At 35.0% G+C, this 21511-nt stretch overlaps 1 protein-coding gene across 1 annotated transcript; it reads left to right on the top strand.

Moving 5' to 3' along the window:
• Positions 1-421: 421 nt before the first annotated feature.
• On the top strand, positions 422-21443 carry LOC128556979 (N-acetylated-alpha-linked acidic dipeptidase 2-like). Its single transcript, XM_053543251.1, has 18 exons — positions 422-771; positions 1356-1644; positions 2812-2934; positions 3751-3937; positions 4368-4464; positions 5284-5379; positions 5909-5994; positions 6588-6707; positions 6864-6949; positions 7545-7608; positions 8788-8855; positions 9027-9136; positions 15752-15842; positions 16163-16252; positions 17495-17660; positions 18782-18863; positions 19775-19870; positions 20378-21443. Exons 1-18 carry the CDS (start codon positions 482-484, stop codon positions 20589-20591), a joined length of 2355 nt encoding a protein of 784 aa, XP_053399226.1. The 5' UTR covers positions 422-481; the 3' UTR covers positions 20592-21443.
• The last annotated feature ends 68 nt before the right edge of the window (positions 21444-21511 follow it).

Raw genomic sequence — 21511 nt, 5'->3', positions numbered from 1 at the left:
ATTTTTTTTTTCACCCAGAACAAGAGATAAATTACGTATGCGGGCGTAACGAGCAAGAAAAATGCATATTTTGCACTAATTTCACCCAGAACAAAAGACAAATTACGTATGCGAGCGTAGCGAGCGAGAAAAATGCATATTTAGCACTATTTTCACCCAGAACAAAAGACAAATTACCTATGCTCCGGCGATTTTAGGTGGGAGAGGTGGGGGGAGGGGGGCTCCCTGGATCCGTCCTTGCATGCAGAAATTTTATTAGATTAGAAATATTGTCTCTTTAAATGTGACGAGGTAAACCTCGTTACTGGTCCTTCAGCTGATATGGTAAAGTGCCATTAAATTGTATATTTTTACAACTAAATGACACTTGTTGTATTTGTATATGGTAATATACTGCCGTCATATTTCAAATCAAATGCGCCTTCAGAAAATTACATTTTATTTCCTGTGCAAGACCTGAATTCAGTGTCTAAAATTCAATATGGGATCTAGTACATTTCGTTTAGACGGTGGTGATGATGATAATAAGAGAAGCACTCATTCTTACAGAAATATCATAGTAGCAGTGTTTTTACTGTGCCTCTCATTTGCTATCGGACTGTTGGTTGGTCATTTTGGAATAGAAAAAGACTCGTCAGAAGAAGGTACAGAAAACGATTCCGGAGTTTTCCTTCCCGGAGTACCGGAAGCGATAGTGAGAGAAGCTAATCCATCTGTAAGCGACTGGATCTTGCAGGAACTCAACCCTTCTAATATCAGAGAAAATTTGAGGTTGGTGTAGTTTATGAAGAAACATACTTTTCTTTAAATTAATTTATTTTAATATTCATTGAAAAGAAAGTTTATGTGTATTTTAATTTCCTTTGAAAACCAGGTTTCAGGTTAAAGAGCCTGTATTTAATTTATTGTGACTTAGCCCATGTTTAAGATTGATTAATGACAAGTGTGTTTTCTGAGACTGGTTCCTAGATTCGCTTAAAATCTTAGAACCAGTGTGTGCCATACGAGAAAGAGTGATCATAACTAATTACTTTCAGCAAGAATTAAAAAAAAATGATTCTTTGCTATCATCTTTCCATTTTGTTTTGAAAAAAAAAAGATTGAAAATTCAAATAGCAACTCCTGACTTTCTTGACTTTCTTTCTGTAATTTTCTGTTGTTTTTTTTTTATTGTTTTACATACATGTATATATATATATTTGATCACAAACAGTGTCCTCAAAGGCAGTGGATGAAATCACTTTTCTGTCTGATAGACGTGCAATTTTAAATAAATCATAGAAAGTTAGAAAAAGTACAAATACTAAGTAAGCGCACATAACATTGCAAGAAAAAACATGTTTGATTAATCTTAGAAAACTTGTAACGAGTCCACATGTTGCTGGTACCGAACGAGACTTTGAACAGGCGGATGATATCCGAAAATTCTGGCTGGACGCCGGCCTTGATGTTGCCGTAACAACGCCGTATGATATACTTCTCTCCTATCCTGATGATGTCGAACCCAATCTAGTCAGTGTTATAAATTCATCATATGATACGGTTCTGCAGTCTCCGTTCAATGAAGCTAATCTTACAAATGAAGAACGACCATGGGAATTTCCTTTCCCGTACCTGGGGTACTCCGGAAATGGAACTGTTCGTGTAAGTTTATACATCTAACCACAGTCAGAAATAGATTTACATTGTGGACAGAACTATTACTAATATTGTATTATATTGTGTAACTTTGAAATCAGATTATTAATATAGCTGTTGTTTTTGACACTTCGTAAAGCGAAAAAAATATTTTAGCATGTACAATAAATATTTATGGCCATAAAAGAAATAGAGTAGTACTACCTAAAAATATAAAAAGAGATAACACAGAGCGATGGGAACTTTGCACTTTGAGTAAACATAAAGGTCAATTATTACTATTAATGGATATATTCATGTTATGACTGTTTGTTCAGAATACATACTAACATTTTTAAAGTGTTACTGTACACGAAATAGGTGTCCTTTTAGGGAACATAAAATCCCAGAAAATTCTAAAACTTTTTTTTCATAAACTTACAACTTTTAGCCGTAACAAATCAAAGAACATGAAATTTTATGAGTCGGCCCCCGGATGCAGCTTTAAACGTGCAGGCTATGCGTTAAGAAGCCATCATTTATGATAACGATTTCAGATTTCAGATTTATTTATGGCATATAATATGCATGTGGATAAAACAAAGTGAAATATCGAAACAGTCACAAATCAATATTGTACAAATATTGTACAAAATGCGGTACAATGACTAAGAAAAAATGAATTGGACCAACCAAAGATGGAAGGGAGACAACTCAAAAAGTACTAATGCAGAAATAATGACAAAGTATATTCCCCCAAATATTGCCTATTAATTGATTTGAAGACTTAATGTTCTCCCTTATACCACATACGAACCTCAATAATGGGTGTGTGTGTGGGGGGGGGGGGGGGGGGGGGGCGGTTATCCCGGATGAGTCCACATCTAACGACTTTTTGCCATAATAAATCAAAGAGTATAGCATTTTACGACGAAAACTTGACTGTTTGGCTCAGTGATTATGCCATTGCACTAGCACCAAAACGACCCGGGTTCGAATCCCTCCACAGGCAGTTGGAATGTTTCGTCATAAAATGATTTGTTAAGGCTAAAATTCGTAAGAATAATGTCAATAAAGTTATAATTTTACAAAACTATCTAAACTCAGCCTATTTAAGTTTTCCAACAATTATGCCCAGCAACAGGTCAGATTACACTGTAATGTGAGAATATATATTTTTAATTTACACGACAGGGCCAAATCGTGTATGTAAACTATGGGAGACTGGAAGATTTTGAGTATTTACAGGCAAGCGGAATACATGTTTCAGGATGCATTGTTCTGGCAAGGTATGGTAGAGGTGGCCGCTCCGGAAAGGTAAGGCTTGGTCTTATATAGCATGTTATGTTTTCCTTTTGTAAGCCTCAAAACTTCAAATGTACATTTTACTGATCTCTATCCCAAGTTGCTGTTCTTTATACAGGTACTTTTCGATAAAAGCTACACATGCATATTCAAAGATGATAACGTTACGCAACAGTCGTATACTGTATCATTATGTCAAATTTCAATTTCATACTGTAGAAAACCTAACCTAATATTTCTTCAAAACAAGGAATCGTTTGTCATTACGGTGTTACATTCGGAAAGACGAGATGCAATGTCCGAAATGTTAACGACAACAAACTCTTGTTTGTTTTGCATTTTACAGTTACTAAACAAATTCAACAGCAATCTACTGACATGATCCAGGCTGTGTGATCTAGTAGAATGACCTAGGCATTGTCATTTTTACGAAAAGCAGTATAAAAATTAAAACCCTCTAACCGCGTGTTCCTCTTAGTTTATTTATAACTTAAAAGCATATTTTAAGCATATGCTACAGATGATTAAACTAAACCATAACTCTGTAATGTTTTAATACCTCATGATTTTCTTTATACGAGTGCTTATTTCACGTGCATTGTTAAAATTGCATTTACATAGTTCGAATAGCTCGAAAAGCTTAGTCAACGTCTGAAATGCATGCTATAAGACATGTACATCAGCTGACAATATCACGTTAGTAGCCTCGTGAGTAACAAAATAGAATGATTCTGTAAAGTTAAAGCTCACCTTTCAATTCTTTGTATCATTCGCATACAAACCTTATATAGCTAGCTGATACTGCACGTATAATTTTTGCATCTGTAGGTAAAAAGAGCAGAAGATTTTGGTGCTATCGGAATGATACTGTACTCCGACCCTGCCGACTACATCGCTCCCTGGGTGACAGACGATTACTATCCTGACTCCGTTTGGATACCACCCACAGCAACGTCACGTGGTAGCATTTTTAGAGGTACAGGGGATCCTCTCACTCCCGGATATCCTGCCATAGGTAAGTATAAATTTGGAAAAAAAGAAGAATTTACTGTAAAACTGGGTAAAGTTAATGTTTCAACTCTTTTAGGCTCGGTGATTTTTTGTACATTTAGGCGACTGTATTTTGACAATTCTTTGTTTCAAGTCTGTAATACGATGTCATAATTGAAGAAAATAGTAATGACACAAATAAAAAAACGTAAACTTCGCCAACATTTAAATGCAACAATTTGCTTAAATCATGTTACGCAAATATATACAATTTACAGTAAATTGAACCAATAAAATAGATAAAAATGCAGTCAGAGATATTTATAGAACATTTTCATTAAAACCACAAAGACCTTGAAAGACCTTGAAAGAAGAATGCTTAAAACTATTTGTATTCACTTTTTTCATTTTGTCGATATAATTTAATCGAGCACTTTTTTGTATGTATTGGTCAGCCTCAGCATACAGATATGACGAGTCAGACGAAGAGTCCGAACTACCCAAGATTCCGGCGATGCCAGTAGGATTCGAATTTGCAGAACAACTACTTGGGTGAGTTATATATAGCGTTTTAATTGAAAGAGCTAGAGATGTTTAGAGCTGCTGCAAGGACTGACGTTGACGAGTTTGATAGAGCTGTTTTGAGATTTTAACCTGATTGCGTCGGACTTGCTAGAGATTAATCCAATAATTGAATGCTTGAAAATCTCGCATTCGTTTTTTCCATTTCATTAAGCTATTAATAGTAAGATAGCATTGTGTTTTATGGTAGTATTCGTACGTCATGAAGATTCACCTTCTCGCCTCAGATGATAAGGCACATCTAGATCATAATATTAATAGAGGATATTACATGAGTGTCTTTTCATATTGAATTTATTGAACGAGTTGAATAAATTCAATATGGAAAGTCACAAATGTAATATTCTTTTTATCACATGTTAGCTTTTCCTGTCGAAATATCAAAAATTCTACTTTATTTTACTATGTAAACAAGTCGAATTGACCAACGCATCCTATACTTTAACGACGCCGACGTCGAAACTTTATCATTTTTATTTAATGGCTTTATTACACTCCCGCGACGTCAAACATGTGATAAACATGCATAATCATTAGTGTTAAGGAATATTTTACTCGGGGCCATTGCTACGTCAGCGTCTTAAATATCAACACGATTTACTGAGCTGCATCAAGAAATAGATATATAATACAATATGCACTACTTTCTCCAAAAGCTGACGCAAGAAAGGAGGTAACCTGTACACCAGAGATACAAAAGATGCACGCTGACATAAGACAAATAATTAAAATTGGTTTGCATTTTTTATTCAAGTCGTTTTCCTCCAAGCGGTGGCAATTACATTTCAGGATGATCAGTGGACCTGATGCGCCACCGGACTGGACGGGTAGGCTTCTGAACCAAACTACGTACAAAACTGGCCCAGGATTTACAGACTCTTCACTGTAAGAATACTGTCTCATGTAACATAAACCTGTTCAATTTAAGAAGCTGATCAGAATCATAACAACAACATTTTATCCATATACATAGAGGCTATTCATTTGTAAGGTTGAAATATCTTTCACGAGTGAATTCGAGTGGCATAGCCATATTTTTATTTCATGTTTTGACTAGATTTACCCATTATATAGTCTTTTACCGGTGAAAAATAAATTTGATACTTTTCATTGTGAAAATACCAGATATATTACATATAATATTTCGATAATTCATTGATAAACATGTAATAAACATGTTTTCTCCATTGCCTAATTTGACTTACTTTATAAGTCAGAATTCTCAGAATAGGAAAATGGTAACCAATATAAACAAGAATTCGATTATTGTATGTACAAATTTCTCTGAGGCGTTTCAACGTGTTATCATATTACTAATTTAAGTAATTTTGCTGACGTGAATAGTTCCAGTGCTACATGTTGTGTAAAGTTGCATATTGTCGAGAGATCTTGATATTATGAGATATTTTTTCAGAGTTTTAGAATTGAATGTGAATACACGAAATGAAAGAAGAGTTGCATACAATGCCTTTGGAATGATAAGGGGCGAAGTGGAACCAGGTATGCCTGATGGTTTAAACCTTATCTTGCTGGACACGATTGATTCTGCCTTTGCGACCGGTGCAGATCATGATCAGCCTGCACAATCGTGCAGACTTATCAAGATCTGCACTGTTCGCCATTCAGTCAGTGTCGGTTTGGTAAGCACCCCTTTTAACAGATAATGGCACGGTCCAAATTGAAAGATGGACAAGTTCATCATAGAAACTTAACCGGGCAAGCTTTAAATTCTAAACCGTGCTTAGTGAATTTATATCCATCACGTATTGTTAAAGCAATTTAAACACTGTCTTGTAAAAAAATGTGAAGAAATGACTTCAGTCGACTTTGACCCCTTTTGATGAAATTTTGACATACTTATTGCCTGTATCTGTCGCGTAGTTCAAGTCTGAACTGAAAGTTTTATAGATGTGATTAGCAAACTTCTCCTCTTCATCATTATTATAAATACAGTAAACAACGAAACAATCGAAGATTTTATACTTTCTTGTTATCTTGTTCTTATAATTATTCCGGCCAGTAAAACGATAACCGACAGTTTTGTGAGAAACATATACTAGGCCATTTAACATAATAGAATTATATGATTTTAGACCGCTATGTAATGCTTGGCAATCATAGGGATTCGTGGGTTCTGGGTGCTGTAGATCCTTCCAGCGGTACAGCTACAATGATGGAATTATCCAGGGTGCTCGGTCAACTTGTCAAGGAAGGTAACAGCTTTTCTCTTAGATCTTCAATATATTTTACCTTGAAGATTCATGCTCAAGGACTTCGTAATTTATCGCTTCAAAGGTGTATATATATGAACAGTATGTTTTGAGATAATGGTTATATACCCAATGTATTATTTTCATCTTATATTTCAGGTAGGTGGAGGCCCCGACGTTCCATCATCTTCTGTAGCTGGGGAGCGGAGGAGTTTGGACTTATTGGCTCTACGGAGTGGATTGAAGTATGCTTATTGTTGATTATTGAGAAAAAAAAAATGTGCCTAGGATAATCAATTTAAAAAAACATAAAATATACGTTCGGTATTGATTATTTAATGTAAGAGTTCGTTTAAAACACCAAGTTTAGAAAAAAAAAACTTAAATACTTGTAAAGTAATATTATAATAATAAATATGAATGGATGCACCAGCACTTCAAAATGCAAGAAATTTCATTATATACATGACATCAAATGATTAAATTAAACATTATCTAACATCAACGAAACAAACGCACACACTTTTCGTCAAAACTAGAAAATGTTTAATTAATGGAGATTCTATTTATCATTTCTACGAACACTTAAGGCTCTTTTCGTTTTTCACGGCACAAAATTTCAAATAAATGGAATTAAAACTATAAATATTTAGACAGAGATTCCCTTCTGCAAGTTTCAAATAGTGCAGGTATTGATTTTGAAATGTGATAGAGTGTCTATTCATATTCCACTTTGATATAGCACTGGAATGGTTTTGGTATCTCCTCTTGTACCACAACCTTTGATGTTCAAGTGCAATATGTTGCAAATGAAATGAGAACAATACGTTTTGCTTTCAGGAGAACAGTAATGTATTAGACTTCCGGTCAGTTGCCTATATTAACATGGACATTGCGGTTACAGGTACTTATGAAAATGTAAATGATCTTTTTTGATATGATGTATATAATAATACAATATATTTTTTTTATCTTAGAAGATAGAAAAACATGTCGCAACATCTTATTAGTGTATTATGCCCAATGCCGAAGTACGACTTTTATCAAAATTAACAATGAAGTTTTGGAAAAAAACACTTATATTACGTTAAACTACAGTCACACATACGGATATGTCCGTGCGTCGAGTCACGGTGCGAATGAGATTAGTCTGTGGGGGTGGGGGCGGACACGGATAAGTATGGAGCGCATGGACGGATCTGCGGTGAACTACGTTGAACTACGACCTAGGATAACTATGTTCAGCTACAGCAAGGTAAGTTTCAGTACGGATAACTACGTTTTAGTACGTTTGACTACGGATAAAAGAGTTTCAACCAAGTTGGACCAAAGTCACGCTAAGATGGCTACGGATCGCGCAAATTGTTGTGCATGTTCAAAAGTTGGAGAAACTTGTAAGTTTGGGATAAGTCTTTAATACGTTTTGACCAAGTGTTTGTACGGATTGATACGGATCACTTCTTTGAGGTACCGCTTAGGCACGGATCGGTACGGAGTAGTTATCCGCGCCGTATGTGTGACTTGGGTTTAAGAAGGTAATCGTCGGCGTTTTGAAACATAAACAGTGAATACTACTTAGCCTATCGCTTTACCTTCTTGATTAAAGTACTAACATTTCAATTTATTATATACCTATATAAATTCTGTAAAAAAGCGGCTTGTATTTCACAATTAAATATGAACAGACAGACAAAAATTCCGTATTGTACCTTTTAAATTCCGTATTGTACCTTCCGTATTGTATGCTGCCGGACTACTTTCATAAATATGCATGACCCGACACATTTCTATAAATAGCGCACATAAAGACTTCACTAATTTCCATTTAATGTCGATAAACATTGAAGATTTCGTTCAAGAACAAAACAAGAATCAAAATGGAAAAGGTATATAATAAAAGGGTCATTATAACAGTAGCTAGATCTGGGACTTTGTATTCGACTCTCGAGGAATTTGCAAGGTCGGATCACACTCGGCGCTTGCGCGCCTCGTGAGATCCGATCTGGCAAAATCCACTCGAGCTGAATACTGCATCCCAGATCAAGCTACTGTTATAATAACCCTATTGTATTAACATTTTCAGGGAATTATTCGATTCGTGGTCGTGGAAGTCCCCCTGTTTTCACAGCCATGTATCGTGCCGCACAAAAGGTGAGTATGCATACTTTCACTTAGGCACTGTCAAGAACATGATTCAATTTAACACACCCTTAGATATAATTATGTTTTCTGTTTAAACTCGAAATAACGAAAACAGTTTGATCCTCTGGCTAAAACAACTTTTAAGATATTTATTGTCCCGTATCATTTGGACTTTTACAGGTGCCTAATCCAAACACGACTGACATTGAAAACCCTACGGTTTATGACGCATGGTATTCCAGAAAACCACTCACGAACCCGCAAGATGGATCCAAGCTCAATATTCCTCAGTACTGTATATAGTATAGACTTATTGACTGGATTGCCGGTCAGTTGTCAGAAGAGTTTGACTATGGACCGGCAAGCCAGTCAATAAGTGTTTTATTTTATGACATCTGGAAAAAAGTTATATTTTTGTCAAGTTTTGACTTAAGTCAAACAAAATTTAGTATTGAAGTATTGACCGGTCAATAGTACAAATTATAAACCCGCCATTTCTTCAAAGGAATCATGTAATAAAGTTTGTCTGTCCAGCATACCTTATGACCATACTGATTTCTTTTTTAACAGTCTGATGCCTAATCAACGAGCTGCAGACTGCAAGTCTTTTGTCTTTGTATATAATGTTTAAGATTTATATAATCTATCCAGTCTTTATTTTTGTTTAAAACCAGGCACTTTAATCCACATTATGAATAAATAATTGTCAAAGTACTTAAATATTCATTTGCAATTAACGTTTATATAATATTCTTGGAATATTGACACATTTGCAGTCCTTATGAATTACAGAGATATCTTACGCATATTAAGGTCGATCCACACCTTAGGACCGGAATGTAGAAGTTCGACGGAAAAGTATGAAATTTGGCTCAAATATAGATCAAACTCTATATTTTCAGAATGTATGTATCTTTTTCGATTTTACGTTTGTGCGTTTACATTAAAAGCGCCACCTGGCGGCACCCGATTTTTTACGTCAATTGCTCGTTTTTCTGTCATAATTTTAATAATATTTTGGCAACAAAGTGTTTCATTTTTTGAAAGCATCTGTGGTAATGTTCATCCTTTAAAATTATCAAATAAAAAGGCATGTGTTCTCGTTGGATTGTTTGCTAAAATACTTTGAAAGTCGTAGTTAAATGTCGAAAAGCGCGACGTTTTTAAGGACATTATATCACGTCGTTACAGGACAGGCCGTTACAAGACACGACATTCCAAGATATTTAGCAAGTCAAGACTGTAACAATAAACGGGGTAACTACGGCTTTAGATAGAACCGTCAAGTTTATATGTTTTTTTTTTCAACTGTACACCAGTCTAGTTTTATCACAAATACAGACTTTTCAAACTGATATTATTTTTTTAATACGCCGACATAGGGCTTTGATGTATTGCGTCATTTATTAACGCGAGGAAATTTCTTCTTTTTTGTTGTTTTTATTCACGGCGTTTGCTTAAGGGCTATTTCTTTCCTGTTGAAAAGGTAAACAAAATTTCGTTATGAATAAGACATTTTTGAAAAAGTTTTATGTTCAATTTTTTATTATGCAAGCACCTATTTAGACATGGAACATAATCACCGTGATACAGCATTGGAAGTTTTCGAAAATTTATAACATTTTTTAACAAAAATTATAGGAAGATTATCTATAACAAGTTATTTCTATGTTTCTAATCAAGGACATAACTACAATTCACAGTACACAGTGCTCTATTTAATGTATTTCAACTTTCACATATTAAATAAACAAAAAAATACATGTAACTGGATATTGTTATTTAGATAATTTCAGCACGCGGCACAGTATGTATAAGAGATCAGGTAAAAAAAGTAAGTGTATATTATATATTTCAATGGACAAGATTGAGTTGAAAGATGTCAAAGAAATATAATCTACATTATATTTTGATTTTGATTAATATACCATTGTTTTGTTTTTGCTAGTTTGGTTTAAAAAATATTTATTTTTCAAATGAATTACATGCAATTCATACAATATACACACTACAAAGTTATAGCTATACAATATAATATAACAAATTTCAAAAGGTGTTAATGATTGCTCACAGAATTGAGGAGAAAGCTTGGAGCTTATGCTAATGCCTCGCTTCTGAAGGTCGTATAATGCTGCACTTACGGTGTTCAAACATTTCAGTTATATGGGTTTAAACCTACGTGAAACAATATATAAATATGTAAAGTGATGGTTGATAATAAGAAATAAATGAAAACTTGGAATGAATAGCTTAGCAAGCATGAGCAGCATACGTACAATGATAATAGTTGCAACGATATCAGGTATCGCATATGTAATGTTAAGTTAAATAGAAAAGAGTGGAAGATGAAAGATGTAGAGAAAGAGAAAGGAGGGTCAAGTTCCAGGTAGAAGCAAGTGTGGGTTCAGTGTTTGAAACGTTGGGTTTGAGTGATGTAGTCATGTACATGTTGAAATATAATCGTGTTTGTGTTGTTGTCAAGAGTGTCATTTCCAAAAAGTAGAATATTTGTAGTGACTGGTGTTATGTTTGCTAGTTTGTTTAAAAGGGCAGTTCTTTGATTTGTATATAGAGGACAGGACAGAAGAAAGTGGTTTGTATCCTCGATGACTCCACAATCACAAAAAGGGCTATCAATGATGTTTTTAGAGAAAAGGTGTTGTTTAAGAGAGCTACAGTGCATGCGTAATCTTGCATGTTGTATTGAGGCTTCTCTATTTCCAGAATAGTAGAAGTTTGGAACATTTGGATTGTGTTTATTAATAGCATGTTTGAAGGCTGATATTGATAGTGAGTTTTTTATATTGTCAGATAGGGAATTCCAAGAGGTAATTGTAGATGGTAAGAAGGAGTTTGCGAAGAGTTGACTGTTACAGGAGATGTTTCTTATGTCTTCAGAGTTACGTAGACCATACGGGGTGATGTGTCCTACAGTAGTTGGAATCATGTCTGTGAGATATAAGGGCGTAAGTGAATTTACCATTTTGTAGAAAAGAATAAGCTTATGTTTTCTTCTACGATCCTTTAGAGGTTCGAGTCCAGTTTCTCGATAGAGATTTGCGAAGGAAACAAGTTGAGTAGCACCAGATATGATTCGAGCAGCTTCCAGTTGTATGCGTTCAAGGTCGTCTTGTTCACCTTGAGGGATATTATCCCATACAATGTCAGCGTATTCAAGAACAGGTCGGATGAAAGAAATGTATAAAGTTTCAAGGGATTTTCTATCTAGAGTGAATTTAAGGGATCTGAGTATGTGTATACGTTGCCAGGCTTTGTTTTTGATTTCGTGAGTGTGGTTTGTCCAGGTACCGTTGTCTGAGAAAGTGACACCCAGGTGTTTGTGAACAGTAACGTTTGCTATGTGTGTATTGTTGAAAATGATTGGTGGATGTACTGGTTTGGTTCTTTTGCGTGTGATTATTACTGACCCAGTTTTGGAAGGATTGAAAGACACGAGCCATTTGGTAGCCCAAGAGTTAATTAGGAGAAGATCAGAGTTTAGTTGGTTTGCAGCAGTTGCAGGATTGTCAACAATAATGTAAAGAGTTGTATCGTCAGCAAAAAGACGTATTGGAGAGGAGATGGTAGTAACAATGTCGTTTATGTACACAAGAAAAAGAAGAGGCCCAATGATTGAACCCTGGGGAACTCCAGCAGAAATAGTAACTGTATCAGAACGGGTACCAGACAAGACAACAAATTGTTTTCTATCAGAGAGGTAGTTTTCAAGCCACGAGAGAACCTGACCGGAAATGCCACTTTGGCGAAGTTTGTACAACAAGCCGCGATGCCACACCCGGTCGAAAGCCTTTGAGATATCGCAAAAGACTGCACGGACCTCTTTCCCTTCGTCTAGAGCCTGACAGAAAGAGTGGTACATTGAAGTAAGTTGGTTAACAGTTGAATCCTTGGGCATGAAACCAGACTGAAGAGGTGAGAAAAATTGATGGTCACGATAGAAATTAAAGATGTGTTTGTGCATAATTCGTTCGAGAACTTTGTTAAGGGCACTGAGTAGAGAAATCGGTCGGTAATTGCTAATTTCTTGTGGATCGTTTTTCTTGTGAATGGCACAGACTTGAGCAATTTTCCACAGTGAAGGTACCTTTCCAGAACGCAGCTAGTTTGATATGTTTCTTTTCCGATAACTTAGATAAACTCAAATACAATATAAGAGAGCATTTCCTTTTCATAAGTTCAATAACGCCAGGATTCTGTGTAAATTGATTATATATATGGAGAGGACTTCAATAAGCCTACTGGCTTCCAGTCCAATCCAGAATTTATGTATGTAAATAATCATTTGAAATATACATATTGGGAAATAAAATATGTTTAAACCAAAGAAATATATAAAATTATGTTTTCTATTATGGCGTAAAGCTTAACAGCACGTAAACTTTCTGTTGATTTAATCAGTATGCGAACTGTCTTTTAATTTCACCCGCCTTTCAAAACTTTTTTAACACGAAAATAAATAGATAAATATATGTGAATTATTTTGTACAAAACAACATGTCTTATCCGCAACTTTGCTGTTACCATACTTTCTCTGTTTTGTGACGACGATCTATCTGCACGCATGGCTGTACAATTTGACAGTGTTAGAACAGTTGCACAACTGTTCAGATATAAATGAAAGACATTACCAAGCAGCAAAATTCATATGACCGAACTTGAAGTTTGACCTTGATGGGATAAACGTTTGACTTTACGAAACTGAAACGAAGTATCCGTCTTCTAGGCGATGGTAAATTGAAACTATAAAATCACCTAAGGTAACAAAAAAAAACAACAACAAAAAAACAAAACCGCCCTGCCAACCCAATAGCGTAATAATAGGAATGAGATGCGCATAAAAATTGTGTCTTATGGAAAATCTGTTACACATTTTTACCCTTGCGGGTGGGAATGCTCATTTCAAACCTAATACCTGAAAAAAATGTTGACATGCGCATGAGGTGCGGATCAGAAATGTGTTACATGAAATTCTGTTACGCTGTTCTACCCATACTGGCGATCATTCACCATATTTCTTATTTATTTATTTTGGTTTTACGGCGCACCAACACAGTATAGGTTATATGGCGCTAAACAGGACTACAAATTTCTGTACGAAATGTGAAACCGCGCGTGGATGTACATCAGAAATGTGTAACATGAAAAATGCGTCAAGCACTTCTACATTTCCTCATCAAGTTTCAGATCGTTACCCCAAGAAATCTACAAGTGACTTAGTCCATTGTTTATGTAGTTCACCACACACTCCTTTGCTATGAGGGGCCGTAAATCAGCAAAGCTTCGCAAAATTTGAGCATAGACACCGACGGTCAAATGACTCCGAAAAAAACGTCCCACAACTTCGTTGGGTTTAGGGAGGGGAAGCGGTGCGTTCAAATACTAAGCAAAGTTCATTCAGATAATGACATCATCTCTGTGAAGAGCTGCAGCACTTTTTTCAAAATATAAGCGTTCTTTTAGGTATAAAACAAAATATGTAATGATCAAAGTTAATTACCGTATACCTGAAAAGCTATTTCTAGCGAGCCCATTTTCTCTTCTTTGCCAAACTCTGTTTTTCGATAATACTGCTTGGAGATGAGATGGTGTACTGTAAACATGCATTTTTTTCGATATTTCTGCATTATTTTTAATATACTGCGCTTAGGTGAAACGTTTAAAAATAGCTAAAAGCTGTTTTAAATACAATAATGGATATATCTTGGATACTATCTTAATTGTATAGCAACTCATTCCCGAGCTTGAGTCACACACAGGAACGCATGTGCGTGCGCACGCATTATTAGTCACACTACTAACTACAGCACGCACGAACGCATTCGCTATTTTATACAATCATTTCCATAACTAAAATACTGTTGAAAATCCGGCACTAAATAAATCGAGAATTAAACATTTTTCCTATATTATACATGTAACAGTGTTGGCGAGCATGTATGTATTAAAAACAAAAAACAATTTCATCAAGTAAAAATAGCGGTTTGCATAATTTGATAGGAGCGTCTCAATCAACTGTCGTTATTCGGAAACAATGTTCCTGTAAATTACAATGTCTTCTCATTCGGCCTTCCGTGTGCTACTATCTGTATCGCACATGTGCAGTATTACATATACATGTTGCAAATATATGTGAAGCTTCTCATTTTTAATAAACTGTGTGGTCACTAAAAATATATACTTCAACCATCTGAAATCATTTTTTTCTGCCAACCGTTTAGAATTATTATAAGAATATTACAGTACTGTATGAAATTTACAGTATTCTGTTATATTGTATTAACGGAACATATTTAGCACGGTAACGTCATGGTTTCTACAGTCTTACGCGTCGGGCTTTTCGGCATTTATCTGTGATTTTCAAAGATTTTTAGCAAAAAATCCAACGAGAACACATACCTTTTTTATTTGTTTATTTTAAAAAGCAGACGCAGCAGTAGACTATTTCAAAAAATGAAACACTTTCACCGCACGGAAAAAAAGTTATAGGAATGTGTAAATTTGCACGTCGAAATTTCATAACGATTTCGGCGTCAGCCAATTTGTTTTCAGAAAACTGACGGTCTTATAATGCAATAAATACATTTAGATTTCGTCAAATCCATTGGAATAGACAACTAAATGCGCAATCGAAAAAATAATGAAATCGCCAAAAATATTGAAATGATGACAGAAAAACGAGCAATTGACGTGAAAAACCGGGCGCCACCAGGTGGCGCTTTTAACGTAAACGCACAAACGTAGAATCGAAAAAGGAACATACATTCTGAAAATATAGAGTTAGATCCATATCTGAGCCAAATTTCATTCTTTACCGTCAAACTTCTACATTCCGGTCCTAAGGTGATGATCGACCTTAAATCATTTATACCGTTTCATACTTGAAGGATAGTCTCGCCAGGTGGCGGTAGTGACTATGGAACGTTTCAGATGCGAGCAGGGATAACATGTGCTGATTTTCGTTATGATCAGGACTACGTAAGTTTCCTTTTATAGCAAAGTGCATGTAGTACAAATCCACTACGGTTATAGTCAGTCTAGGAATGTAACTATCCTTTTACGGCAACGGCACGAACTTTGGACCGCGAATTTATATAAGAATTCATGTAGTAATTTCAAATATTAACTGTATATTCATGAGAGAAGAGTTTTGTTAAAGAGTTTCGTACTCATCTTTTCTTTTTTTTTCAACACTGCATGATCAGGTAGATTAGCAAGCAAAAATAATTTTAGCAGAATACAAAAATGCAATGCTGCTGATGTTACTCTATCGGATACTGTGCTAACCTTTTTTTCAGTCTGGGGAGAATATCCTATTTTATCCACTCTATCATACAAGCTACGAGACGTTCTATGCGGTGGATGAACTCATAGATCCAGGTTTTGTTGTAAGATCTTTTCTTTGAATAACTTTGCACAGATAAGTCATGTCCCTATTTCATTAACTAATAAGAAAATGAAACACGAAACGACATTCAGTGATTAGCTAGCGTAACATTTAACCATTTATTTCTAGGTCTGCTTACAAGTCTAAGTCTTCTTACGAATTTAGTTTGCACACATTTATGTTAGTTTGATTGTAATGAGAAAAACAAGTATTAGATATGAGAAGGTGTGGTCATTACACTTTGGGGCACGAACAACGACTTCCCGGATGAGCAACCGTCATCCTAACAACTAGACCATCGCACTGTTACCACTGATATTTTCTCTCTGGTGTAGTGTCTGTGAACCACGACTTCCACATGAAGTTTGGAAAGTTCATATTGAATACTTAGAAACAATGAATTATATATCGATAATGCAACACGACATTTAGCAATATGTGACATGTTACTCTGTCATTTCCATTTAAAGGCCACCTGACTAAAGCGAGCATCACAATTATTCTTCACCAGACTTTATACCTAATAATATTTATTTAAACCCTATGTAACAACATTAAGTTATATGTTTGTACAAACAATAGCAAAGTTACTAATGTACGTGTATACTAAAACATAATCTATTTTGTTCACATTGATTTGTTAATAAAAAAAATCATCAATGATTGAGAATATCAATGCCCCTAGATAAGATAAAGCCAACAGCAAACATCCCTTTTAATCGTTAGCTACCATCACTGAACATCAGATCTGATATTGCCAAAATGAGAAATGAGCCGCACCATGAGAACACCAACATAATGCATTTGCCACCTGCATAGATCTAGACCAGCCTGCGCATCCGCGCAGTCTAGTCAGGGCCAATGCTTTTCGCTTTCAAAGCCTATTGCAATTAAAGAACCCGTTAGCAAACAGCATGGATCCTCACCAAACTGCGCGGATGCTGGTCGCAAAAGCACTTTGTTGGTTTTCTCATGGTGCGGCTCAAATAATGATTGCATGCTATTTAAACGATGTTATACTTCCCAGAACATATGAAAAATCAAGCACTCTGAGTATATTTGATGACTTCGTTCTTGGAACGTTGCTGTTTCTTTTCGGTAGTTGTCTCTGTTTAATTAATATTATCCGTAACTCATTTCATTATCTGCCACGAACATAATCAAATCAAGTCTGTTGTTACTATCATATTGCTTTTAGAATTTATGTATCTGAGGTCTTAATATGAAATGCAATCTGTTTCAGCTTCATACCACTATAGGTAAAATGTCTGGAGAACTTCTTAGAGACCTTGCCGACTCCAAGATCATTCCATTCAACATGTCAGACTATGGGCTATTTCTAGACCACTATACATACGCTCTGGAGAAGAATGCAACTAAAGAAATTATTGACTATAAGCTCAACATCAGTAAGCATGGTTTAAATGTTCAACTTTACATCATCTAAACCAGAATTATCCAAATATTTTAGAATGAAAAAAATAGCCGTATCTATGTTAAAACAACTTTGTGCAAACATTTACATATTTAAATATAAACCAATGTTAAGGGAGAATGGTTAGATTTAACGTTGCTCAGACACAGTGAAAGGTTATATGGCGACTTTCAAATTTGATGGTGGAGGAAGATACCAGATGCATTTCATCATGGGCGGGGACCTGGTTAGAACCACCGACTCTGCGTAAGCCAGTTTGATGGCTTCCTCGCATGATAAATTCAACGTACCATATGAGGCTCGAGCCAAAATTGATAAAAGACAAATGATCCAAAGTGAGCGACCTTTACCATTGGTCATGAGTGAAGAAGTAAAGGTCTTAGCTGTATATAGTGTTCACCAGTTTCCGCTAATTTTGTGATTTCTCATTGCCAAAATAAAATTGTATGTTTTACCCTAACCGAGAATGAACAGGTAGGGTGGAAAAATCGAAAACCTTAACTTACACAATTTAATTCACAGTCTTTATAGAAAAGAGAGAAGCGAAAAGCGGTATTCATACTTGTAAAACATTTAACTCGTGATATACTAATAAACGTTGATAATGTGGCAGTTGACCTAAATACAATCGACACTGTTTATTTTCCAGTACAGGTAACTAATACTTGCTTTACAATATACCCCCAAGATAATTTTATGATGGATTGTCTTTGAACACCCCTGTACTTAATGGACTCATTTGCCACCTTATCAAAGTTTATTAGTAAATGGTTTGGATATGAATGAGTTTCTTTGCAAGGAATGTGGGTGGCAGTAAGTTTATTTAAAACAGCTCGTTTATGCAAAATGTAAGATTTCACATTTTTCAGATAACTCGTTTTGCAAAAAAAAATATAAAGCAGTTACCATCAGAGGAAACAGAAACAAAGAAATTCGGAAGCATTTCAAAGTAACAAACTCACAACCGTAAACTGGTTAGAACGGATTAATGCAGTAAAATCAGTTTCTTTTTATTTAACCACATAAATCGAATCAGCCATCATGAAATAGTTAAACTTAACCTAATAACGATTGTGTTTTATTTTTTCATTACAGCTGAGTTACACATGGTAATTGATTTGTATAAAGAAGAGGCGAGCAATTTCCATAAAATGGTCGATGGCATAAATACTAACAAGTAATTATATGTATTCTCATTGTAAATTGCATGTTAAAAGTACGTTCATTATGAGATTGAACCTACTTTGATTTATAATGTTGCTTCGGGAACGCAGTGAAATAAATGAATTAAGATTATTGTAAAATTAAAGGTTTGGAAACATTTTCAATAAACAAAATACAGTAAATAGCTAATTGTTGTGAGTGTACCATATTTATGTACAGATATATAGAGTACTTCGTCTGCTCTGAATTCTGTTTATTGAGTCAGTAGGATAAAAGCAAGACTACTACTGATGGAATCGCAAGTGCAAACCCTATGCAAGGTGAACCCTGTTCGATGTTTTCACAATAGACACTACTGGTGAAGTATAGATGGAGAAAATGATAACAAATTAATACTGGTACAGAAGCACTGAAATGCCGTTGCATAACACAAGTATTTAAGTGTTCACAATTGCTTGCATTTACGTCAAACAAGTTATTTGTACAACCTTTCTCGATGTGTTAGTGTTTAATTTTATTCAAGTTTCCCGCGGATCTACCGTTTACATTTATTAAACAGAAACTGGAGTTGTCATCCTATCCCTTATAAAATAAAATGATCAGAAATAACATTTTGCTTTCACTACAGTCCACTGGGGTGGTTGTTTTTTTTCAACTTGTTTGAAATGGAACAGAAATATCTTATTGCTGGAGTAATGTGCTAATGCCGATGAATTTCCCTAAGGGACACGTCTTGGCTAGTAAAAAAGATCTTGACCTAGATAACTGTGTCATTAACCATGTTTCCAGGCGACAAGGACGTGATTTTACGATATAGCAAACATAATTTAGATAAGTGGTAAAAAGCAGCATCTTTATAACATTTTTCCATCTGTCATGTAAACAAAATTGATTTATCAAGAAGAATTGTTTTGATATTTTCAGTCCTGTTGATGTGCGGACGATCAATGATCAGATGATTCAAATAGAAAGAACATTCCTGGACCCAGCAAGTTTACCAGGACGGTCACAAATTTACAGGTTAAACCAAACATTTGTATCATTGACAGTTGTTCTACTTGAGGCATACGAGATATGTACAAACTTATTGTCATATTCTTGTATGAATTTTTAGTTGCTTTGCAAAAGATTTCGGATTTTGATAATAAATTGACAACCTACACGGAGTGTTTGGTACCAAATACTATTTGCTTTACCATTTAAAACAGTTTCAGGTTTTACATTCATTCGTTTTAAATATATTATGCAGCTATTAGTCTATTAGTGTGAATCAGTCTGAAAACCCTTATTGGTTTAGTGGTTGAGAACAAAGTCTCGTTTATATTATAAACAGAGTAATTGTTACTAATAAGTCCGTCGCCTGAGAGTAAGAAAGCTGCAACAAAATCTATATATATCTCTTCTGATGGCGTAACTTTGGACGCAGATTTTTTTGCCATAAAATTTATTGTAATGTTACAATAATACACCTAATTAGAGCAATGAAAGTTTTTTAGAATAAGTAAAAAAAATAATTTTATCTTCCAGGCATTTAATTCACTCGACACCACAGTATAGTGCATTCCCTGAAGCCAGCTTTCCAGGAATAGAAGACGCTATTTTCAAGTTGAGGAGGGAAGGCAACAACCAACCCGACCTGATACGTGAACTCCAACATCATTTCTCAGTCCTTGTCTTCACCATACAGTCTGCTGCTTACAGTCTCAAAGATTCTACTGCATTCTTTAGAAGCACCATGTAAAGATTCATACCTTCATGATTTAGAGTATTGAATGGTTTGATTGAATGTAAACCATTTGTTGTACAATTCTCCGAGAAAAAAAAAGAAAGAAGAAAAACCCAACAAAAAACAAAACAATAATGGTATGACATTCTGGGTCCGAATTCGTCAATATTTAATTTCGAAAGTTAGACAAATATTCAGTTTGCCAAAACTTCATCCATATCCAATTCCTACAGCTGAAAATTTCTGAGCAATCATTACTCGAAGATAGCAGATTTCTGAAAAGTTTAATTGCAAGCTTTGTGTCTTAGACGATAACAGATCAAGATGGGAAGTTAGCATTTTCAAGTCTAAGTTTCAGACCTCAAACGTTAATGAATACGGGCCCCGACTTCCATAAAGAATAATTTATATTTGATTGAAATTGCATTGTACATTTACAACTGTATTGTAGTTATTATATGAACTATTTGAAAGACGGTTGAGTTCTGGTCAACCCGGGGCTAGTTGGTGTGGACGGTAAGATGCGTTTCCATTGGCTCCATCTACCCGAGCCTGTAAGATTTTCGTTTTTGTCGTGTTGAGCAACCTTTTGAGTTTCAACTCCTTCTATTGTATACATTTCTCATTTATTTAATAAGTGAGACAAACAGTACATCACATCTTACAAATAATTGATTAAAATCACTTGAGAAATTGGTTTCAAAATTTATTGTTCTAGGAAACTACAACATAATATTGAAATACTACATTTTGTTACATTCAGTATATTATATTCCCTGTGTTGATAATAAAACACGTATGTGAAATAAACATTACGTAATGCTGTTAAAAGATAACGTGAGAATGAAATTAAAAAAAGAGCTTATTTTTAGTTGTTTCCAAGCCTGTGAGTCACATTTTCTGCGTTTATTCACTAATTTGCGCAGCTCCAAAAT

Source organism: Mercenaria mercenaria, chromosome 1 (genome assembly GCF_021730395.1).
Source record: "Mercenaria mercenaria strain notata chromosome 1, MADL_Memer_1, whole genome shotgun sequence".
Lineage (NCBI taxonomy): Eukaryota > Metazoa > Mollusca > Bivalvia > Venerida > Veneridae > Mercenaria > Mercenaria mercenaria.
The sequence above is the reverse complement of the archived record's forward strand: the minus strand, read 5'-3'. Positions and strand labels throughout refer to the sequence as shown.

Excerpts from the sequence above, each read along its gene's own strand:
- LOC128556979 (XM_053543251.1), top strand. The coding sequence starts at position 482 with ATGGGATCTAGTACATTTCGTTTAGACGGTGGTGATGATGATAATAAG. Across the intron at positions 772-1,355 it reads AATATCAGAGAAAATTTGAG|AAAACTTGTAACGAGTCCAC; the intron begins GTTGGTGTAGTT and ends GATTAATCTTAG. Across the intron at positions 2,935-3,750 it reads GAGGTGGCCGCTCCGGAAAG|GTAAAAAGAGCAGAAGATTT; the intron begins GTAAGGCTTGGT and ends TTGCATCTGTAG.